General features: G+C 35.9%; 1 protein-coding gene across 1 annotated transcript in view; it reads left to right on the top strand.

The window, feature by feature from the left end:
- hs2st1a (heparan sulfate 2-O-sulfotransferase 1a) overlaps nucleotides 1–25,040 on the top strand; it is a 45,680-nt gene extending 20,640 nt beyond the window's left edge. The window contains exons 2-7 of the mRNA XM_042335726.1: nucleotides 16,537–16,778; nucleotides 17,247–17,332; nucleotides 19,573–19,711; nucleotides 20,352–20,449; nucleotides 21,201–21,358; nucleotides 22,581–25,040. Of these exons, the coding sequence (XP_042191660.1) occupies nucleotides 16,537–16,778; nucleotides 17,247–17,332; nucleotides 19,573–19,711; nucleotides 20,352–20,449; nucleotides 21,201–21,358; nucleotides 22,581–22,807 (950 nt within the window). The 3' untranslated portion in view covers nucleotides 22,808–25,040. The remainder of the gene's footprint in view (nucleotides 1–16,536; nucleotides 16,779–17,246; nucleotides 17,333–19,572; nucleotides 19,712–20,351; nucleotides 20,450–21,200; nucleotides 21,359–22,580) is intronic.
- The last annotated feature ends 297 nt before the right edge of the window (nucleotides 25,041–25,337 follow it).

A 25,337-nucleotide genomic window follows, 5' to 3' on the forward strand; every position in this document is an offset into this window, starting at 1 on the left:
AAGTATTTTGTAGGATACACTGAAAACTGTAGTGTGTATGCACCTTGTAGGTGAATGAAGAGACAGTCCAGATAATTTACCGTTTTTCAAGAAGCTTCTAAAGTTAAATTGTGGAGAATAGGTAGATGAGCAATGAACAAGGAGTAAAGTCCTTACTTGCCTAAGTGTGTCCTTGAGTCGTTGCTTGATGATAATATTTGGTAAGCATATTGGATTTAACAAGTTTGTTTGTGTTTGTACTCCCAAGTAATTCCCAATCAGAGAGCAATGGAATATTCATTGACCTGAAAAACAAACGACCTAATGTTACAATACATATTCATGTCGACTTATCCGCTGGCGTTTGTTAATGGTCTGAGGCATCTTGCAGCATGTTTTAAATGTATACACAATTTAATAACCTATTCTCCATTGTTTGCACGGCTCCTGTTGTGATCATTCAATCCATTCCATTTGATATTCAAGCTGTTATGTCAGAGTATTTTGTTGTTGAAACAACTACCACCAGTGCCCTGAGCTTTTAAGATGTGAAAAGAGTAAACAGACAGAAGTATATATTATCTGTTGCAGCAGATAGAGAACTTTTAGGTTTGTTTTGTTGTCACTGAGAAAAAATGTATGGCATATGGTGCTAAAAATGGAATCAAATGAAGGTGAACAAGTATTGCCCTACATGGCAATGCTAGATTCACATACAATAAAAAAATACTTATTTGGATAACAAGTCTTTTTTATATAAGGTATTTGAATTCAGAAAATATCTGAATTCTTAAATGATGGACAAACTTGAAGTTTACACCTAATGAAACTATGTTCTGTGTTCAACTTACCAACATGATTCGATAAGTCCGAGGTGGCAGCAATGCTATTTTTTTAATGTTGGTAGCCATTGTTATATAAGGGCGCTATATAAATACAAGTTGTTGTTGCTCTTGTTTTATTGATTGTAAGATGACCTCTAGTGGTATCCCATGTTCAGTACCCTTCAGTAAGTTTGTGTTTTTGATCAGGGATTGCACTGAGTGGGAATGGAGAAGAAAGTTTATACAGTGAACATCTTATTACACCAATAAATAGAAATAGTGTGATCTGAATGAAATCCAAGACCCCTCTCAGCAGCTTGTTCATTTCTATTCCTATGTTCTCCTGGTAGATCAGATTTGTCTTGTACTGCCTGTCCATAACTTAATTTAATTTCAGATTTTAAAATGTTATTATGCTTCTTGTTAAACTTGCAACTTTACCCACTTAGACAACTACTTTAGTCTTTTACTGACTTTGCTTCCTCTGGCTTTCTATGAAAGTCTGCTTGTAAGTAAACTACATATGGTTTCATGCATTGGAACACCTTCATTGATTGGGTCTGATTTATTCATTTTGTAGCTTACCTGGGGCCAAGTAAAATGTACTTTATGCTTCAACATGTCAACAAAGTACATTTGTCTTCATCAGAGGTATATTTACAATAACTACTTGCATTTATATAGCGCCCCTCACGCAGGGTAGCGTCCCAGAGCCCTTGGATTTACATTATTATTATTAAATTTGATATAGCGCCTTATCACGTCATTGAAATTTCTCAAAGTGCTTCACTGAATAATAGTAAAGTGGATTCACTATATTTTGAGGGCAAAACGCGGCAGCTAATTGCGCACATCCTTAATGTTTATTACCTGTTATCTATTACGTATGTTAAATAAATCTTTGTAATTGCTGAAGTATTTCTGAAATAGCCTGAATGATATAATCATTTGGGGTTTCCAGAACATTTTGAGAACATGTGCATTATTAGAAATTCTGCCGATTTAGAATACACGTATCCAGTGCTTGATTCTAGTTACTGGTTGACTTAAGTGGTTAGTAATACCACTAAATGTGTGATCAATGTGTCTCCAATATCTTCTACTAAGAGATTTAATACCAGCAGCTTCTAATGTTCCACCATTTGTAATAAAGGTCTTACATGAAGGTCATTGATGTAATTGCCTTCACAAGATTTTTTGTCATTATCTTGTGTAGTTTGTGGCTAACTGGGATCTGTTCATAGCAATTATGTTGCTTGGTCTTTGTTTGACACATAACGGGATGGGGAAAAGACAGTGATGTAAATATATGAATTAGTCTACCCTCCAGACAAGCGCTGATTAGCATACACAGATGAATGCTCCCCAGTGACTGATGGCATTCATTACCACAGATGCATTTGTTTTAGATAATGTAGCAATTGTACAGTAAAGTATTTATGAGTGATTAATACAAGGTTGTTAGCCATTCCAGTTGTCGGAAAGGTCAGTTGATCATTTTTCCAGTGATGTGAATTGTACTGAATATAGGTGGCAGCACCCAGTATATCAATGAGTAATCTTGCAAAAATAATTTACATTAGTTGGTTAAAAAGTAAGTCTGAGGTCAAAGTTGCATAAAATTTGAAAGTACAGCAGATGGATTCTCAGCTATGGCAAGTATAACAATTCATGGTAAATCTAGCATTTACTTGGAACACTATAGTGGTTAGGAAATAGATAATTAATTCATCCTGACCATATCTTCTGCCCATATCCCACGGGAACTTGTGCTGATGTGTAGTTCCAAAGAAATCATTTACTTTACCATTTACTTTCTCAAAGCTATCATTCATGTTTTAGCCATGAGAATAAGTGGGGCTTTTATAGCCAGGACCCTTCTAATGTGCACATTCTGCTAGAATTGTTGAATAGCAAACATTAAGTAACACAGCATTATGAATGACGATTTGATTATCAAACTGACTTTTTCATAAAAGACCATGTGGTGCCATCATTGGATTGTATTCCCCCAATGATGAATCTGATGCAAACAGACACCTGTTATCTTGCCTTCAAACTTCACTGAGCTCTCCTAATATAGTGATGAATGGTCGTGAAAGTACTGCCATCAATTTTAGTCTTATTGTTATCTTAAAGTCCAAATGAGGCTGCTGTTTACAGAAAGTGATTGTTGAGCTGTGCAATACTGTACAATATTAATCCTTGCATTTGATATAGCGCCTTATCACATCTTTGAGACTTCTCAAAGCGCTTCACAGAAGATATTGTAAAGTGAATTGACTGTATTTTTTGTGGGCGAAACGCAGCAGCCAATTGCACATCGTGAAAAGTAAATTGAAATTAGAGATCCACTGCATACTGCGTTTCGCTCGATGATGTGGGACTCCATGCTGCGGGGCTCAATGCTGCGGAAAATGATGGAATTAGCTTCTTTTCCTCTTCAGCAAGAAATTGTGCCGAGTTCCTTTGCATGACTATTATTTCAAGTTGAAAATTAGATTAACACCATATTAGCAAAGGAAATATTCATTTTAAATGGACCTAGAGGAGAGATGGCAGTATCTATAATGTGAACTATGGGGTGTCATTGCTCCTTCAGTACATGTTAGAATAATTTGTAGATTAGTATACCCTACACTGTATATTTAAGAATGACTAATAGGTGCTTTGTTAAATCCCTTAGAGGTCAATCTTAGATGTGATGTCAAGGTCAATTAGTGTACCAGAACCCATTGTCCAGGATTACACTTAGAGTGGCTGCTTGGGCAAAGAAACTGTGGAATGTATTACATATGAGTCTCTGACTGCAGGAGGAGGAAAGATTACAATATTTAAAAACAAGCTCCTGTGACAAATCATTCCCAAGTAAATTTAATATCATCTAATTTAAATTGAACACTTAACTTCTCAGCAGTTGCCACATTTCCTCCGATATTAATAATGCTGCAGTTCATAATTTTGTTTAGAGTTAAAAAATGCATAGGATTTTAAACCGGTTGAATTTCGAGAAGTAAATTAATACAGCTGTAAGTTAATGGGACATTTTGGCATGTTTCTACATTAATTTCCATCATAAACATCTTGTTGAATTACTTTTAATTGTACTTTCTGATATTCGCTTGTATTGTACACTGCATTTTTAAAAAAAGTCAAAGGTGGCCATGATTTGAGACATGAAGTCATGTTGTGATTGGTATGACTGAAATAAATTTGTTCTTCTTCACCATACCAAAATAAGCTTTGAGGAAATATATTCCACACTACATAATATCTATTCAAGTGTGTTCAGAATAAATGTTATGCACTGAACACGTATTTGAGTTTTCTAAAAATAATCCTGTTTAAATGAGTTGGAGAATATAATGTAATTTCTTGATAACTAAGATAAGAATAACTAAATCTCTTGAATTGGAATGTTCTGTCCATGAAGCCAGTTTGATTTGTACATTCTATAGCGTGTAACATGTAAACCTTGTATAAATGCTACTAGCAATGTTCAGGTCAAATGTCCCAATCTTTTCTCCTGGATTATATTGCCCTGATGGAGAACATTGGAAAGAACTTAATTTACATAGGACGTCCACTGCAATATATTACCGCCATCTGTATTTTTGCATCTCGCCTTTTGATTTATGTACTTTTTATTCGCTTACTTTATAATCTTTTATTTGTGGGAGCAAGTGGCAAAGGCCAAGGCCCTGCTATGCAGAAGCTCATTTTATAACTAGAAAGTCCCTGGGAATTCATTTGTCTTCATCAAGTTCTGATGGCCACCGATTCCGAACCTGTGATGGTATTTCATAAACACTGGCTAGCAGTGGCACACTTCAGTAACTCTTTAAGCATTATTAATGCAAATTTTCCCAATTGACGTTCCTGGCCCATGAATGAGATGCTGGAGTAATTGCGTTTGGGTGATGGAGTTTAAAACAAACGGTTGCTTGGTCAGGCGTTTTGAGTGGGTTTAGTTTACAGAGCAGTGATATGAGTGTTATCTGCTAAGCACAAAAACTTCCACTTATTTATGGATTGTTTGCAAATGAACGAGACATTCTAAACACAATCTATTCATAGCAGCTAGCAAATATATTGCTGCATTTAATTTTGTTATCCAGTGGCAACTACTTACTCTAGTAGCAAGTAAACCTTTTAATTTGAAATAATGAAATTATCTTTGTGTCTTCTATGTTAATAGCCCCTGCTGGTGGCTTAAGATTACATTTTAAATATGTAAACAAGAACACTGTTACACGACTGTACTTGGTCAACTAAACTGCTGGCTTTTTTGTTTAAATTGAATTAATGTGAGGAATAATAATTTGGATCTAGATCTCTCAGCATGCTTTGTTAATATTTTATTAAAAGTGCGATGTCATAGCATCAATACAACACTATGCTTTATCTTTATTATATTAGCACTCTGTTTAGTAAGAAAAACTTGGTCTCCAATTGGTATATAGTACAGATAAATCCTGCAGTAGGTGGCTGGATATCAAGAAAGGTCTTAAAGGCTGTGCTCATAGCAACAGCATAAGAGTGCATTTTTGTTTGGCAAAGTTTGGAACATTTGCATCTTTAATAAGTTATTGCAGCCTATGTTTGTCGTCACTTTCAGGATATTTTTAAGTCAGTTTTATGATCACAATTCTGTCTATCCGTGAAAGAGAGTGGGTGGCAGATTAAGTTAAGGCTGCCTTTTAACATGTTGATTTGAATCCAGCTCAACCTAATGGTCGTCTTTTCATAGTGCCAGCTGTTAAGAGTCCTTCACAAAGTGAGTTGGAACATTTTCTACCCGATACTCAATGGGTGTAGTACTAACTGCAGATTGACATTCTCACTCAAAGAGGCTTTAAAAAAAACTCAGCTGCTTTGCGGGTGCGTGGGTGGGAAGAACAGCATTGGTGCAGTAAGTGATGGTGAAGTTTGGGTGCGAGAGTACAGCTTTACTATGGGAGCCTTCATGCCAGCCTTTGATTGGTCAAAATGGAAACCATAGCATATCCTGAGCACTGACATTCCTTAATGTGATGAACAAGAAGAATGTATTTAATGCCAAATACAGTACATGTGGACCAGTGTCCAATTCTATGTGAATTGAGTGGATTCTATGTTGTATGTTTATGTTCTACTTGAAAGTCATACATTCAAAAAAAATTGCATTTCAAAAACCTACCTTAGCATTGCAAGCCATAGTGCAATTGGCTCATAAAGGTGATCGATAATAATAAATATTATTTTATTGCATTTATTATTATAAAGGTGATATTAATTCTACTATTTACATTGGAATGTTTATCACAAAACAAAAACTAATCCACAAGCCGGTTGATTATTAGTGAGCTGCAGCACTTTTAAATATTTGACAGTGAGTAAAATTGACAAGCTTCATTGTAGTACTGTATTCATTTAGTTACTAATATATTAATCTTGGGAGTGTAAACCAGTTCCAAGGGGCTAATTGCTGTAATAATCTGTCACTAAAACTCTACAAAAGAATCTGTTATTCATAGTGACACCACTTCAGATAATGTAGAAAGCAGGGCGAGAACAATGTTTTTTTTCCAGTCCATATTAATAATGCAGAGAAATCCTGCTATTATGCTCTGAACTTTTTATACCCTGGATAGTTGCAGTGTTTATGCGCTCCGAAACTCATCCCCATGTGTGGGGCAGTTATATAAATGCAAGTTGTTGTTTAAATACTGCAGTGCAGTAAATATTTTCATTTTCAACTAGGTGAGGTATATCTTGCATTAACCTTGACCAACTAATGATCATCATCCTTGGGTAGAGGTAAATGGGGTCTCCTCGGGGCGATGCTGGATCGGAGATGAAAAGCCTGGCAATGGAATATTAAAATCGAGTATCAGGAAAATTTCTAAGCATCGGTGATAATGATAATCCTTGCATTTGATATAGTGCTTTATCATGTCTTTGAGACATCTAAAAGCACTTCACAAAACATACTGTAAAGTGAATTGACTGTATATTTTGTGGGTGAGACGTGGCACCCAATTGCACACAGAGGTGTCCCACAAACGGTTGTGGATTGAGTGACCAAATTATTATTTTTTAAGGAATTATTAACCCCAGAAAAGCGATCCACCAATTGAGTAACAACCGGGTTCCTACTTACTCCAAGGTAAACAGAGGAAACTTGCCCAAGGTTTCGCCCTGCCTGGAATTGAACCCAGGTGTCTCGCTTGCAAGGCGAGTGCTCTAACCACTGAGCTGCAGGACTCATCTAAATATAAACATAACAAACAAGCTTCTTGGTGACTGAATGCCTTTACCCATCCATCGAATCAGTGAACTATCAGTTTCTGGCCCATTGCATTAGTATCAGCCCAACAAATCATTCTTAATTTAGATCCATGAGGTACAAATGTGACTACATGTAAAGATGAGATTTAATTATTAGCCATTCTATAGATTGGAACCATCTTCACCTAATCTTTATAAAAAATAAATGAATTAATGGCGGAGCTTTATCTGCGCAATGTGATTTAATTCTGCACTAAATAAAAATGCACTCGTCTAATAATTCTTCCTTAAGTGAAATTCTGGAGAGTGAAGCTGACATTGATAAATATCTCACATGGGTCCTGTAATTCTTTAGTGTAAAGGATCACAATAGATTATACCTGTACTAACGGGCAAGTGAAAGAGTGCATTGCAAGATGGAACAATATATGCCACGCTTCCTCTGAGTGCACATTTATATGAAGGTGTCAGACTTCCCAGATTCCTGAAAAATGTACTGCACAGCATAGAAGAAACCGGGACACTTATTACTGTAGATAAATTTAACGGATTTGTTGATTTTATTGTCTGCTGCGTTTAGCCCACAAATATACAGTCAATTCACTTTACAGTATATTCTGTGAAACGCTTTGAGATGTCTGAAGATGTTTGAGATGTCTGAAGATGTGAAAAGCGCTGTATCAAATGCAAATATTATTATTTACAAATACTGGTACCTTCCAAACAGAAGCAGAATTGCTCTTATCAGAATATAATTCTGATCAAGGAATTCAAAGGTTTATTGCTATTTACCATGGCTTGAGATCTAAGTAAAGCTGCACCCATACACTACTGCTCATTCTATCATAAGTTGGGGCCTTCTAGAAGAAGCTTTAAATTAGCTCCAGTCCTTTTTGTAGGTGATAAACGATTAGCAACTACTGTCCAGGTCTCAGTTGGTTAAATTGGCTGATGGAACGATAAGCCAAATTACTCAGAAGCCAGTGACAATCCCATACAAAGAACCACTATGAATTGGATTAACAAATGGGTAGGAAATGTACAGCGGTGTGGAGGTGAATGCATTGAAGCTGCATGGATTGCTGATGAAGATAAATGTCTTTGCAGTGTTTTAGTTCATTATACTTTGAAATACCCAAGATCAAGCAAGTGAAAACTCAGCACTTCAATCACAGTGGCAAGATTGATGGAAAATTTAACAAGTACACTGCTTGTGAGTTCTTGTTGAAATCTTCAAAAGCTTTACCTTGTCATTGAACTTGGGTGATGTTGCAGCACAGATTTATAATTGGAGCATCGCAGGCAGTGTTCTGTAGAGAATATTTGGTTAGCCAGTCAAGAAAGAATTTTCCCAGTGACTAACCGTATCAATTTGACTGAGATGTCAATCACAAGTAAATTGTGCATGTCTCCTTACACTGGGAACCTGTGTAGATATTGTTTTGTTATCAGAAATTAATAGTTTGGAAGTTATATGGATTCTACCTTTTTTTGGGAGTTCTTTATTATAGGCATTCACTTCTTGCTGTAAGCCTATTTAGGAGGGGAAAAAGGTCTTTCAGAGAATCGCATTGGTGTAGCAGTGTGCGACAGCAACATTTAGCTTCAATCTGTCAATAGCATCATTCTCAGTCAAAGGGTTATTTGGTGCAGCAATTTCGTTGGTGTTTTTCTCAGTCTGTTAGTCACAATGAAGGGTCCCCTAATTCCAACACTATATTCTGTTTGGCATTGACTTTCATTTTCAGAGATTGTGTCCAAAATGTCACTTCGGGGAGCTGTAAACTCGATCTGACTGTCAACAAAACGAGAAACATGTGTATCATTATACGGAAGAAAATGTAAATCTTGACTGTTGAAATGAGAAAGTTGTCAGATGAGTGGATCAGAATTTGCCTGCACTAAAAGGAGTTAGTACATCAGCAAGTCAACAGAATTCAAATAAGAGAAAATACAATTGAAACGGTTGCTTTAAAATTCACTCACATGATCACTTATATTTTAGTGATAGCAATCCCAGAAACAGCCTCACCAGATCATAAAGAGCACCCCATGGATTTTACTGCTCTAAAATTGTGATGACTCTCATGAGATAATCTTCAATTTTATTTGGGCCTTCATTATCCTTCCTGCACCATCTGAGAGTTACTTTTGCCTTCAGAAAAATTTCTTAGGTTTAATTTGATGTGCAACTGGAATTACAAAAAAGTTTGGATTTTGGGTTCCAGGAAGACTAAATGCTGAGCAATTTAAGTTGAGAAACTAATGAAATTACGCATGTGCCAAATCGTATCCAATTTGCCGTTAGAATAAATTTAAAAAGCATATTTCTTTCAAAATTGTTTTTACGGTATATCTAAAGTTACCATTGGAATGCCAAAGCCTTCAATACCCTGTACCTTTTCTGCTGTGAAGGTATTAGTTTTGACTTGTACTTTCTGTTAGATATTTTAGATTGACCGGAACTTTGAATGTTAGTATAAACGGGATGATTTTATCATGTATTGAATTTGCACACTAATGTTTAAACGTTTAAATGACACACCATTCTATAAATGAGCATTATTCTTTTAAAAAGAGCTTACTGGGCTAAGTGTAGATGCTGTAGAGGAGAGTGTGGGACCCTTTCCGGACCGTTGTAACACTCCTGAAATGGCCAAGTAATGAAAATAAGTACATTACAAAAGAAATCAGTGTGATTTTCCAGCTTTGTTTTGAGCATGTATAAACAGAAATTTATACCAAAGTGTATCAAATTATTTTACAATTTAATAAAAATTACAAAAATATTTTAAAAAAAACAATGCACTAAACTCAAACTGATCCCACAGATGACGACATTGGAAAAAAAACACTTGACTGTATTCCAAAATGACCTCCATCTAATATTTTTGAACTCTGAGATTGGTTCATGGTATTGCATTAAGATGGTTATTTTATGCATTGTTGAGCAATGACCTTCAGAGATGAATTAACAAGTAGTTTATTTTATAATTGTGTGACTGCAATGAGTTCTCGCTGAGCTAATGTGAAAGGATGAGCTTCAGTGTGGCACTTGAAATTTCAGAGCATTTGGTACTGTTTCCTTTTCAATCCAAGTGCAGTGAATTCTAATTGAGCAGAGACTTTTAATCACTTAAGTCAGGAAGCTTCTCAATACCAAACTTGGGATGATTTTGTTCGCATACTGATTACAGAGTAGTGCCTTGAAATGTTGAGACAGTTGTAGATACTTTGAATCAGTGGATGTTGGTTCACAGGACTTACGCGGTGCTTTTTATATGTGCTTTTTATATGTTGATATTTCAATGTGGTTTATATTAATGTGTTTACATGTTCATGGGCAGTGAGTGTGGGGGAGAAGTGAGGTGTCTGCAGGCATGGCCAATGGAGTAGGTTTTCACAAGGGTTACTGGCTAACAGTCAGAGCAGGATCCTGGTTGATTACCTTCCAGAATATTTTTGAGTGCAATGTACATTACACAATTATTCCTTTTACTAAATTACCTCAGGGTTAGACATCATACTTCTACCATCCAGGAACCATATGGGGGTCTTATTTTACTAAGTCTATTTTGCAATAAAACTTAATTCCAATTAAAGTGCCGGGCCCATGTGTCACAATTAACAAATTTTGAATTTCAAAGTCTCTTGTTTTTTCCTCTTTTTTCCCCCATTCTCTCATGTGTATGTACAGTCTGCAAATCCTTGCCTTGAGCAAATAAAATCCACATTGGCACATGTCCTGCCGTCTGGGTGTCTCTGTAAGCGAAGATTCTCAACTGGCTCCAACATTGGAACTTTAGAAGGATACTTAAGCTTTGCGATATTGATCTTGAGTTAGTGCCATTTGTAACATTGTGAAAACCAGATCAGCTGAGTGATTATTTGGTCCCCTTCAACACTTATGACAACTTTACCCACAAGATGGTTGTGTAAAAATGATGACACTTAAAGTATTATGCAATCTAATGTATTAGTTGCATCTTTATGTCCTCTGGGGTCTTGTTTACAAAGCACAAGGAATCATTCACCAGATATCTTTAGAAAGTTACCAACAGATTATTATCAGGAATGGGAAGGAAGCGAGAAATGTCCTTTTCATCCTTCGGAAGCTGCCAAACCATTCAAAAATACATTTTGTCTTGCTCTCCTACAAAAGTGTATTGCAACCACAACCATAACTTTGCTGAATGTGCTAACTGATATAAATTTAAACAATCATTCCTATTTCTGTAGACCAGAATTTCTGTGGCATGGCTTTTATTTGGATAAAGTACGTTGCATGAAATTGCTTCCATCTGTTTAACTGGTGTAATGGTTTGCTTAATTGGATTTGAAATTTTAACACATCAACAATCTCGTAACTAGAAAAACATGTGCAGTTAATATTCCTGAACACTAGCAAGTCTTTGTTTCGTAATGAAAGTAATCTTAATAGTTCTAGTGGCAGTTTTTAGTTAAATTCTAACCTTAACCACTCATAATTATTTTTTAGTTTTTCGCAAATCTGATTCATCTCTTAACCCCCTCTCTCACTCTCCTCCCCCACCCCCCATGTTTTATTTTTAAGTCTTCTTGGTCAATTTGTCGCCATTTGTATGCAGGTTTGCTGCTTGCCATTGCAAGTGAAGTGACTACTCATTTTTGTCAGGTTGAAGCAAGTACAAAGTTTGAATATTTATTCTGCATGAATATTGCTGACTTGAGAAAGCCACCTGATTATGGCTTTCTTCAGCATGTTCCAGGTTGTAGCCACCACACCAAAAGAACCTTCACCAGTTTAGAAACCCGAGAAGTGAATTTGTCAAAACATCTTTGCTTTCAGTTTTTCACATGCATTAAAGAGCCTTCGTTCAAAATGTTTTGTTCTATGTATTGTGTCGGTGTTCTTTAAAAGAGTGTTAAAATGACCTGTTTCATGGCCTGTTATCCTGACTGTCAAATGTTCATTAAGTGGAACTAAAGCATTTCACTGAAGTTGGTTATCACATCCATAGGCAATGAAAATTACACTAACACCAAACTGATGCTTATGAAGTATTCTGTAACTTGTGGTCTCGCTCTCCATTTTATTCAACACCATGGCTTTATTGAAAATCGTTAAATCACCGATTGAAAATCTATGTGTTACAAATAAAGTTTAATCTGTTTGTATCTCACTGTTTTACCCACTGAACTTTGCTAGCATCCAAGGAAATCAACCAGATGCGAGGAAAAGAAAAAACAAACTGAAAACCAAACCAAAGACAACTTGTGAATTACAGTTGAATATCAAATTATATCTGTCCAACATGTCATGTCACAGAATCTGTTTTTCTTACAGATCTTACAGACAAAAACTCGCTACATTTTTAGCTACACACAAGCAGTCACTACACTTCCCCCTAATTATTATGTAGCATTTTGAGACAATAAGGCGCGATAAAAATGCAAGTTCTATGCAGCACTATCAGTGACTGAATGACAGTAGGTACGTTGATACTTTGCAAAGGTTTAAGCTTTTGAAAGGCATTGCTTTGTAACAAATCACAATCCTTAAAAAGACTTATTTCTTTTGGTTGTTTTATTTTTATAATCATAATACATTTCTGACGGTTTGGAAAGTAACTGGAAAGGGGAAGGATATTCATGTTAACTGTGATGAAGTTTAATTTGGATTCCTTTCATCTTTAGAGTATCAAGAAATCCTAATTTCATCTTGAAATTTAAACTAGTACTGAGACAATATATTAAAATATATGGTTAGTGACTGTTCTTGTTCATAAATTGAGCCTTTAATCTCTGCTTTATTAGCTGTCTATGATGGCGGACAATAGATCAGAGTAAAATAAAATTGATTCAGCAATAAAAACATTGCAGTACTTTTAAAATGACTTGTATACACAGGATACTCGGCGATGGGGCTATTAAATGCGGAATTAATCCTATTCTTGAGAAGAACCATACAAATCATTCTGGCAATGCTCTTGTTAATTTCTTTCCTATATCACAGTTTGTATTTAGCTTTCCAACAAATGAATAGAATGAGTAGAGAGGTCTACCGTTCAAATGTGGATAGAGGCATTGCAAGCTTACTAGTGTTTAGAAAAATATACATCAATTGTATTAGAATTCTAACAGTGGTGGGATTCATCAGTTTATTTATGAGTTTCTATATGCTAAATTGTTTTCAAACTGTATTGATCTCTGCAAAGATAAACTTACCTAAACAAGCTTAATAACATTTTATTCCAAAAACATTTCTTTGTACCTTGAGCAAAGTTTGGAAATACTTGCCACTTAATTCTTTCAAAAATGGTTGCCTCCAAAGTGTTTCTCTTAAACAAGTCCCTCTTGAAAACATTTTCCGCTCTTTCCAAAGACGTTTGAACAGACGGCATGGATGATTTAAAAAAAAGTACGATGGAAAACTACATTTTATTGATCTTTAATCTTTATCGACAAATAACTTCATTAAACTCAAATAAAAAAAATGTTGCTGGGAACACTCAGCGGGTTGGGCAGCATCTATGGAGAAGGGAAAGTAAATTAACGTTTCAATTTGATGACTGTCAAAACTGTGGGATGTTGGAAGGGAGCAGTTTATAAGCACAAACAGAAAGGGGCAGTGAAAGAAAGATTTAATGGTTTCACAATTTTAGTGAAAATGTCAGGAATTTTGTGTTTTCACAATGGTTTCACAACTTTGCTGTAACATATTTCTTTCACAGTATATCTGGCTGGGGTTTTAAAGTCTAGATGTGACTGATGACAGCGGGAAATTGATGGATTGGTACCAAAATTTTGATATTTCCTTGCGGCTCATCAGAGGAGAAACCAAATAACGCTCAGTATTCCTTCCATGTTGAAGTATTGAAACATTTAATTAACCAATATATTAAAAATAAGCAATTACACTTTACTATAAAGAAAATTTACTGAATGTAATTAAAATGTTAGGAATATTCACTCTTAAAAGCAGCAAATTGTAAAACAAATCTGAGAGTAGTCAGGATTACTGGAGCCCATCAATCAGGCAGATGCTTTGTTGTTTAAGATCAAAGGCTCGTTCGATGTGTGAATTGAAGGGTAACTTTACATTGAATACCTGGAGTTTAATTTACATGGAGGTGGTACTTGTGTGGCAATTTTGCTGATTGATAAGCAGTTATTCGACAAGAAAAAAATGCTGTGCTTCAATGTTGGAAATTAACACTGCAAGAAATCCATATACCAAAAAAAAGTTTTAAAAAATTTGTGTCTTTAGAGAGTTTGTGCTGCCAACGTTCTGAAATCTTGTGACAGGCGCTACGTAAATACTAGTTGATGTTGGTATAAGAGTACTAGTTAATCTAGGAAAAGGACAATTTCTGATTGTTAACTGCTCAGAGCAGTTTCCTCACTAAAGCTGTTTTCAAGTCTAGTTCATATAGGAGAGGAGTTTATGGTCTGTCTCAGAATTACAACATCTGCAAAACCGTGAAGTAGGAGAGAAACGAAAAACTCAACATCAAAGGGACATTGAATCTAAACCTTAGAACTATTATAAATGAATGAATTACCTGATTTGTTTTAAAAATCACTGACACTCCCAATAAATATATTGTGTTGAATGTGTTTAGTGTTGTTTTGTAAATAAAGATAAAACCATTCTTTTTTGCTACACTGTGAGAATGTGTAATTCTTGGGAGAGAGAATTGGTTGCACATTACAGAGCCAGAGCAAATTGATTTTGAGGGGTAATTGTTCACCTCTGGGCATACACTTATCAAGGACTTTGTCTTATGCACAGAGGATAAGCATTCTGCTTGCAGGGAACTATTACAAGTGTGTTACAGGAGGTGACTACAAAGAAACTTGAAAATAGTTTTTCTTGTGCTTTTTAAATTGGTGATTGATAATCGTTTTGTTCGGTTGCCTGCCACTAAATCTTATCAATTTTCATTTGTTTTGTTGGATGAAACATTGGTAAAATGCTGGCAAGTCATTGAATTAGTTTTCATCCAAAAAGGTAACCACAGGAGATGTTTTGTGTGAGCATTTATTTCATTTGAAGGGATTAAAACCAAGCTTTCCATTGTAAACTTATCTCCTTGCATCAAAACTTGTTTTATTGGGATTTCAAATCAGCATTTTTTAAAAAAACAAATGTATTGAGGCTGGTGCACATAAAAAGGCTTTTTGTTTTTGCTTTCCTGCTGTTTTTTGCTCCTATGGCTGTTAACTTTTGTGCTAATATTCTGTCTAAATGAGGCATTGTTGCTCTGTGTGAAAGCCCCTTGGTACAGCTATAAAAGTCTTAACATTCTGGTAATGAGATGTAGCCACAAAATGTATCCCTCTTCCCCTCTTCTCTTTCTCGGACAAGGTTCAGCTCCAAGCTTTTACTTGCTTTTCAACAGGATCCTATTGCACATGACACCTGTTCTTTAAATTGCAGCACAAAGTATTGCATTAGAGGCATTGTCCAGTTTTCTTGTAAAATGTGTTTCAACACAACCAGTGCTGGAAGAGTGGTGAGAGAGGAAGTTAGAATTTAATTTCCTCGAATTATGAGCAGGGGCTCTTAGTGCCAAAAAAATCACAATATTGCCTGAAACCACTTCACATTTAATCACGTTTCCACATTATTGCAATTACTTGTCAGTTATTCACTTTATATTGTACGTAGTCGATATTGAAAGTTAAAAGGTTGGTAATAAATTTGTCCTAAGTCTTAATTATTCCAGATGGTAAAATGACTGCATTTTTATGCTGTTTAAAAGTTTGAGAAATAATAAAAATAAAGTCTGGAACTTTTAATGTTCATTAATCCATTCTGATCTCCATCCTGTACATATCCACTTGGAGCCTAGGCTAGGATTATAGTATATAGAGGCAATTGAACTGACCTGGAACAGGCTTTCTGTACAGTGTTTTTCATTCAGATTTGGAAGCATGTCTAACCTTTCTATGGAAGGATTGGAAAGAATAAAAACATGAATTTGGCTGTCAGCTAAAGGAATCTTTTTTTTTAATTGCTTAAAATGGTATGTAAATGGTATGTAAACATTGAGAAATGCAACTGGTATTATGTTTGTATGGTCTGATCCCAAATCTGCAGCTATACGGATTGTAGACTGGTATGGACTGAGTAAGGAAGCTCCTGAAGATTGAGATCCTATTTACACTTCACAACTTCAGGCATAAGAAGATTAGCAAACACAAAATACTTGAGTGTTTGCCAACTTTTGTTTCTGTTTTACATCAAGCGAAGATTGGAGTTGATGCTTTTCACAAATATGCAGTGTAGCCATCTTCACAAATCAAAAGGACGGAAAAACCCAATTAACTCAAACAAAATTTCATTATTTTTAGTAGTGGTGTTAATTTTTTTCCCAGTTACAGTATTCACATTACATAATGTTAATTTAAATCTTAAAGCACAGCATTACTAGATTTACTGACTTTCCTTCAAGTTCTATATATTTTCTCTTGCTAGAGAGAGCAATTGCAAGACATGAAGTCCGAGAAATTGAGCAGCGCCACACAATGGACAGCCCAAGGCAAGACCGAGGAGGAGATGATGAGCTGGACGACCTTATCATCCTATACAACCGTGTACCTAAAACTGCCAGCACATCTTTCACAAATATTGCTTATGATCTGTGTGGTAGAAATAAGTACCATGTGCTGCATATCAACACAACCAAAAATAATCCTGTCATGTCTTTACAGGATCAAGTGAGTTCTATTTTTCTTTGTTAAAAACTAAGGAATGCAGTATTGCGTCTATGAAGCTTAGTTTAGAGCTCATGTAACACGGCTGGAGTTTTGATTCTTCAAACCTATTATCTGATGTGTTGCCATCACAGATATCAGATTGGTCTTGTTATAAGTTGGTCATAGTTAACTTAAAAAAAACTCCAGCATTTACTTTTGGTGAAGTGCTGTTTGCCAGTCTGAAATTGTACCTTCTAATGGTCTAGATGTATGAGCCACACTGTGGGGACTCAGGTTTCCTGCTATTCGTCCCATTTCTTACCTTCAAATTGTTTTTGCACCGCCTCTTCAGTCATTATATACGATCACATTCATTTATCCAGTAAACATTTGAGTGTGAAGGAATTTTGCATTCACAACAAAAGTTCAATTATGTAAAACAGATTTGATTTTAAATTGTTCTCAAACAAATTCTGATCATTGTTTCAGGCAAGGTTTGTAAAAAATGTCACCACCTGGAAAGAGATGAAGCCAGGATTTTATCACGGACATGTAGCATATCTGGATTTCACAAAGTAAGTGCACTTTTTGGGGCAATAAATTATTTTTAACTTGAAAATTGAAATCTTAACTCTGGTTAAATGCATCTGAAGTAAAACCCTATTGATATAATTATTTTCTGCATATTTTATTTGCTACATTGCAGAAATTGGCCTAAATTGATGATGGGGAAAGTGGGAATCTTATTTCCTAATTCATGCTTTAATTTATTTAAATTTTTACTTTAATGCTGATCTGATTTGATCTCACTGATTATGTGAGCATTTAACGAGCACATTTCCTTTTATTAAAAAGAATCCTTGTATGGTCTAGTACTTAATTTGGAATTCTGACTGTGGGAAAATATCAACATGGGGATTGAACCCCCAACCTTCTGAGTCAAGAATCAACAATGCTACCAGTTGAGCCAGGCTGAAATGTAGAAATAAACAAAAGTAGAATTCTCAAATCTTTACATGTCTGATTGAGGCTAACATGAGTACCGTGACCTTTATCGCGTTTCATTATACGCAATCTACCATAACTTTGCCTTTGCTTAACATTCTTTCGGTGGTCTTCATAAAAATGAAGTTAAACTTTTGAAATCAGTTTGAAGCACAGCATCAGGTCTACATAATGTGTGGGACTTTAATGTCCAAGAACCAGTCACACTCCCGACTTTTTGATAATATTAAGAATTTAGCGCCAGTGAGTAATGCTTTGCACCTATACCAAGTTGTACATGTACAGATCTCGCAGATCCTGTTGCAAGCAATTTGGGAGTGGAAAATGTAAATGCTGGCAGTGATTTTAATTTGTTTCCAACAGTCTAAATACAACATAAAAAATAATTAGTTGGCACAGCAGGTATCGGTATTGGGTATTTTTTCTGCATGGTTTGTCTCTGGTTGATTGGAATTTTGCTATCTCCAGTACTTCCCAGATTTTTATTCTGTGTGTTTTTCTATTCATCTGAGGAGATTTTTCGAATCTTTAACATTATACTTTGTTCCATCAGAACGTTGGTATTTTGTCTTTGAGCCCTTTTCACAAAATGGTTTAAGTTGAAATGATTTTGGGGGCGCGGAAACTTTAGAGAGCTACCATTTAGCAAGTCAGCAAAAACCTTGGATTAGAAAAGCCTTGAATAGAAAATAGAAGCTAAGATCCTGTGGTACTAATATGTAAAATGCATTACGGTGCGCATTAAATTTCATTCCAAACTCTTGCCTTTGGAAGGCCTGGTGGGCCTTTGCCGTCTACATTTTTTTGGTCCTTTTTTTAAGAAGATAACTATTTTGTCTGTTGAGCTTCTGTACTAATCTTTTAAAATCAGAAGTCTTTTATCTTTCTTTCTCTCTTTTCCCCCATCCCTGCAGAGATTTTGCAAAAACTTCCAAGGATTTAAAAATAGATTGCTCCCAGTCTGTCTGGAAAGAGACCAATGATGCACAAATCAGTGCTGAGCAGTAGAGCAGATGTGCTTAGCAGGGATTCCCTGGGCCGATTTACACTGGAATGTGTTCCTTTCATTTTCTCATCATGAACACGATTTATTCTAGATTTCCTGGAGGAATCTGTCCACTACCAATTTCTTTGAAAATAGGCACTTTTATATATAAAAAAAACACCTGGAATATATAACGGGATCTTAATGCTCAAAGTACTTTACTAGACATTTTTTGACTTTTGAAGTGACCGTATAATCTTAATCATTTATTTGAAATTTATAGTGAAATTTAGTCTTTTAACCTTCATTCTCTTCCCCTCTCGGAAAAACTACACATTTTGTTGCTAGAAAGAGTACAATTAAGAGTGTTCGTATTTAAATCGAGTGTCATGAGCAACAAAATAGCAGAGGGAACAATAAAGCATGCTTTGATATTTTAATAAAGCTCTGCATGAGAAAACATGCAAATGTGTAGATGTAGTTTTTCACAAGTTCTGTTTTCTAATTGTATTGTGTGGTTTGAAGCAAAAGAAAAGTTAGAAATCTATAAACCGTTTCATTCTTCTTTCAAAACCTTGAAGTGAATATTGTTTCCCTCTTAGTTATAATGTTTGTCAGATCCACACTTGACCACATTTAAAACAAAATTCCCTACTAAAGCCAAATAGTACTAGATTTATCAAACGATTCCGTCAAAAATGTTGCAAGGTAATCCCAGTAAATATTAAAACTTTGGTAAATTATATGTTTAAATTCTTGAATCTATATTTCCACCTCTTTCTTCTTTGCCCACCCCACTCCCTCCTTCGCTCCCCACCACTACAGGTATGGTGTGAAAAAGAAACCAATCTACTTAAATGTAATTCGAGACCCAATTGAGAGACTGGTGTCGTACTACTATTTCTTGCGCTTTGGTGATGACTACAGGCCCGGACTAAAGAGAAGAAAACAGGGAGATAAAAAGGTAAAACAAGAGCGCGCCATATATAACAAACAAGGCTGACCTAAGAATAGCTACAACTTAATGCTGTTTTATTCTGACATTTTTAGTGCTGCACAGTTGCATAAAAGCATCCCAACCCCAACTTGTTTGTGTGCTGCATTTTCTTCACCTTCACAAGAGACTGTTTGAGCATGTGATCTTGACTGCTGGCATTTAATTTGGCTCTTTATCATGTCTTCGAGACATCTCAAAGCGCTTCACAGAACATACTATAAAGTGAATTGACTGTATATTTTGTGGACAGCCAATTGTGCACAGCAGTGTCCTGCAAACAGTCTTGGAATGAGTGACCAATTTATTATGTTTTTGAAGGAATTATTAACCCTGGAAAAGCGACCAGCAGTCGTCTTAACAACTGGGTTCCTACTAACTGCTAGGTAAACTAGAGGCGTGTGGAGTAAGGAAACTTGCCCAACATTTCGCCCTGCCGGGAATCGAACCGAGATTCGCTTGAGAGGCGAGTGCTCAAACTACTGAGCTATAGTACTCCACAAGGATTTGAAAGAGGAATTCTTGTCCAGTGGTCGCTTTAACCCTTTGCATTCATGATACATTCTCAAACTACTTTCAGTAATCTGCTGTTTTCTTTCCTCCTCTCCAGACATTTGATGAATGTGTTGCGGCTGGTGGGTCAGACTGCGCTCCAGAGAAACTTTGGCTTCAAATTCCTTTCTTCTGTGGCCACAGCTCAGAATGTTGGTAAGTTCAGGGCAAGGAAATAATTGAGTACAGGCCTGCAGCATAAACCTGCACAAATTAACACAAATTGAACTAAATTGGTAAAAATTGGTAAAAGGTTGCTTGTGTGAGAATGTTTACCCTTTGTGCAGTGGAAGTGTTCTGATGTGTGTGATTAGAGCCTGTTGGGTAGATTTAAGAGGGTGCTTTAGTTTGTAACTGACTTTAGATTACTTATTGCTAGGATTGGGAAAGAGCATTTCCATGTCCCAAAACCTTGTATTTCACCCAGTTGGGGAGAAAAAAATCCAACCTTATTCATGATGTGTCACAGGGAAGTAAAGTAAAATGTCATCCCAAGATAATTCCCAAAGTGCTGAATCTGATCATGCAATGTTACTTTAATTCAAAGCAGGGCTTTGTAGATTTTTCTCTGTGGATTTGCACTGACCAAACAAGCTGTGAGCACAGAGCATACAAGCAACACCATATTGGGCTGTAGCATTTGCCAGCATTTCTCTGCTCGTGACCTCCAGCCTACCTGGCGGAAGGTCCAAGGTTGCAAATGAGCTCATTGTTCACTGCAGAAGAAAGAATAGCACCTGTGACCTAGTTATTAAACATCCCTGTTTAGAAAAGATAGCAGCACGTGACACTGAAGAAAGAGATTAATTACTTGTCCTACTGTCCTTACAATTAAATGGGTAAGAATCTCTGAAAGTGCTTTTTCTATCTGCAGCCAACTCACCATCATTACTCTCTGTCCTTATAGGAACATTGGAAGCAAATGGGCATTAGAACAAGCCAGATACAACCTGGTTAATGAATACCTCCTAGTTGGGGTAACTGAGGAGTTAGAAGACTTTATAATGCTACTTGAGGCAGCCTTGCCTCGCTTCTTCAGAGGCGCAACAGAACTTTATCGCACAGGTCAGTCACAAGTGAAGTACATTTCGAAATGTACGAACTAATAAAACATTTTATATTTAATCAGTATGCCTACATCATAAAATGTCCAATTTTAGTGTTATGGATTGTAAATCTTTCAGTGGATTCCAAAATGTTGGGCTAGATTCCATATGTGCATTGTGCTGAATATATTTTGGCAAGCTGTGATGTTGAAAAAAAATATTGAGGCAAAGTAGAAATGAGAACCACCAAGTGGGTCTAGGTTTTATTTCTGGTGATGTATTTTGAATGGAACGAAGAGGAGGATTTGACATAACTCAAAGCAGAACTAATATTTAATAGATTTTAAGAAAACAGACTGGCTATTCAGCATTTTTGCTCCATCCACAGATCTTTAAGATGGTCAATGGCTATGACATTGAAAAATATATCCATGAGTCATGCATTAACTGTGGCTAAAGGCCAGGCAAGCATCCAATCCCAAGGCTCCTCAATTCCATTTTGACCCAGCTGTTGGGATGCACGGAAGGGCGGTTTTTCCTCTGATTGCTATTTACACTGCAAGTAATCACTTGGCATTGACCCATAGTTCAAGTACAATCTGGGGATTATCACAGTTTATCTGTCATGATGCAGCAGATGGGTATGATGGGACAGAGTGGAGGACATATATTGAGAGGTAGAAGATTTACCAAAGCTGCTGTCCAGACTCGCAAGTAACATTGGCAGAAGCCTATGTGCTAACCTTTCAGCCAGGCAGGATGACTTAGAAAAAAGAGAGATGAAAGAAGTGTTAACTGCATTATTATGGCTATGCTTGTCCCAAGCCTTTTGTCATATTCCACATTTATAACCATGGACTGAATTCTGATGCTGAATCTTTTTAATGCCTATTAATAAAACCTGTAATAAACTTTTAGTTCATTGTTTTTTTTAACATTGGTTAGAAAAACAGTGCAGCATTCTGGCGAGTTTGTAATCTCAGTCGTCACGGTGGGAATGTGGAGAGGTGATGATAGATGAACAATAATTTAGTTTGAATTTAATTTGCAACCTTGATTTTAAGATCTGCAAATTAGAATCTGCTGCAGGTTAATCGGTGCAGATAGTTAATCTGTGCTGAAGTGCTGAGCAAACCAATGTTACAGAACAGGTAGACAAAAAAGATTTTAAAAATCTTACCTTAATTTTTATCTGCCTTTCCTCTCCCCTCTCTTTCCTCATTTCTGTTGCACTCAAACAGGAAAGAAATCTCATCTTAGAAAAACAACAGAGAAGAAACTTCCAACTAAAGAAACCATTGCTAGATTGCAGCTGTCGGAGATCTGGAAAATGGAAAATGAGTTTTATGAATTTGCTCTGGAACAGTTTCAGTTTATTCGAGCTCACGCAGTGAGAGAAAAGGATGGAGAACTTTATCTCCTTTCCCAGAGCTTTTTCTATGAAAAAATCTATCCCAAAACGAACTAAGAACAGTTTTAATTACTTGGAGAACTATATCCAATGTCTTTCTGCTGAGTCAGGTCAGGTATATTTCATATACCTTGAAATATATGAACAGTCCACTCACGTTTTTTTTTCCAATTAGAATCAGCAAAGGATTCTTGGTCTACAGTTTGCATCAAATCCTCCATGAGCCACTTCCATCTGTAAAGACTTTAGGGTGATAATTTTGATGCATCGCGTGGACAATTGAGCAAGCAAATCCATTTCTACAAATAGCGCACCAGTTGTGTAGATTCTGTCATTATTGCTAATCAGATTGTGGTATGTTTTAGGGATTCCTGTGTCTTGTAAACTTTTGACTGTAGAACTATTTTTACTAGGGTGCTTTCTAAAGTGTTTCAAAGTATTGTAATTTCAGAGTAAGAAAAGTAAAATGCTGTAAATATTGCACATTTTATGTGTTTGGACCAAAAGGTTACAAAAAAAAAAGTTTCAAGTATTTATTTTGCACCAGTTTTTGTTACAAGTGGTGTAATTGAAAACATTGCATCAGACATACTATATACTGTAATCCTTTTCCTAGGTATGTGATATCTTGCAGTTTGTCGATTTAAATTTGTATGAAACACAATTGTATGTTTACACCAGAGAGAATAATATTAAAAGGGCTGAGAATAGAAGTGCACTATTCCTCAATTTAGTTGAGGCCACAGGTACAGTCATGTTGGAAAGGAATCAAGTAACACTGTCAGCAGCACATAATCTGGAGTAACACATTTTTAATTACGTAAAGGTGATGGAGAGTGATATTAAAAATCTATGTTTTCATTAATTTCACTAATAACAGTTAATTTATTACTGTCGGGTTAGTGTTGAGCTGTTTATGTTATTTCCAGTTCATGTTTCATGAGACAGTTATGTTCCATTTCTTTCTTTTAAATGACAATTTTCTCAAAACCGAAATGTTTCCATTGAGGTCACTGCCAAATGCACATACGATTTATAATCATAATAATCCTTGCATTTGATATAGCGCCTTATCGCATCTTCAAAACGTCTCAAAGCACTTCACAGAATATACTGTAAAGTGAATTGACTGTATACTTTGTGGGAGAAATTTGTCTCTGCTTCAGTCGCTCAACGCCTTCTTAGCAGCTTAGCCAAAAAATATTCAAAAAAGAATCGATAGCGAGTGAAGTCTATGAAGGAGGAACTTCCTTGAGAAAGCTTCACCAGCTGATCAACATTGAGCAACAGAAAAGTCAGAACTGCTTGGGTGAGAAATAGCAGTGGGAGATGCTCATCTTCCAAGATAAATTAATTCATGGAAAAATAATTTAATAAAAATCGCAAATGATGCTGTCAATCAAACGCATTACACAAGGAAGAGAAGTAATGCAAAGTAATGGACTGCCAGATATCTCCTCACAGGGAGGAAATGTAGGTATAGTTTAAGCATATTAATTATTCAATGCATTAGGCTGACATTTAATATCTTTTTAACTGTAAAATAAAATGTAGTTTCATACGCTTAGATAATGCAATGCTTGGAATACTCTTCAATTCCAAAATGCCTCTCCTGTGGGTTCCACTAAAAGTCCTATTCACCCTCTTAGTCTTTTTTTTATAGTCTCTCTGGTTGACATAACAAACATGGAATTGCTAATAAACTGTGAGGAGCTGTAGCCCATGTACACTGACAACAATTGGGGAGGGGGGGATTCTGCATTAACCACTATAGATAAGTTTCATGAATCTATTAGATGTCTGGTTTTAAGTATTCATTTATTTGGTGTAAACTATTTCTAAGCTTTTAGATGTTTGCTGTATATTTATAGGTGGAGTTAGTTTTGTTTGAGTGTATGATTGGTGTTATTCCCAGCATTGTTTCCCACAATAAAATGAACAGAATATTGGAGATGAATGCATGAATAGATAACATACAGAATGTAATTACTGGGAAAACATGGATTGTGCTCTATATAACTGTTTAAAAACACAAGCAGCTGAATAGTGCCTTCCTCATCACAATCCATGTTGTTAAAAAAAAAGTGTACATTCTGAATTAATTTGTACATTGTGTAAAATCTGTTGGAAATGGTTGTTTTTGTTTTCCTTAGTAAGGTTAATTTCTTTTGTTTGTATCTTTTCAGTTTTCCTGATGCAAGTGCTCTCCAATAAATAAACCCATACAAAAACTTGTGTATTATAATTGATATGCACAGAAGGCAGTCATCCATAAGCACTCTGATAAACTGCTCACTGTGTGGTGGCCAATCACTGCAATAATATTGAAATCAAGTCCTCCATATAGAACCCGTCTCCTTCTGCAATGTGCCTTAGGCATGGTTTACAAAGCAATGTTAACCAAGAGGATCCATAGAATTGTTTGAACTCCTGCAATACTATTACAACAAATGTTATTTCATTTTCTACATGAATGATACTCATCTGATGGAAAATGAGTCTTGCGTGATAATGTATTTTAGCGTTTGACAATATCCTTATTAAATTCTGCAATGTGATCTCTTTAGCCTTAACAGTTGTAGGTTTG

The sequence above is a fragment of the Callorhinchus milii genome, unplaced genomic scaffold (assembly GCF_018977255.1).
Source record: "Callorhinchus milii isolate IMCB2004 unplaced genomic scaffold, IMCB_Cmil_1.0 Scaffold5, whole genome shotgun sequence".
NCBI lineage: Eukaryota > Metazoa > Chordata > Chondrichthyes > Chimaeriformes > Callorhinchidae > Callorhinchus > Callorhinchus milii.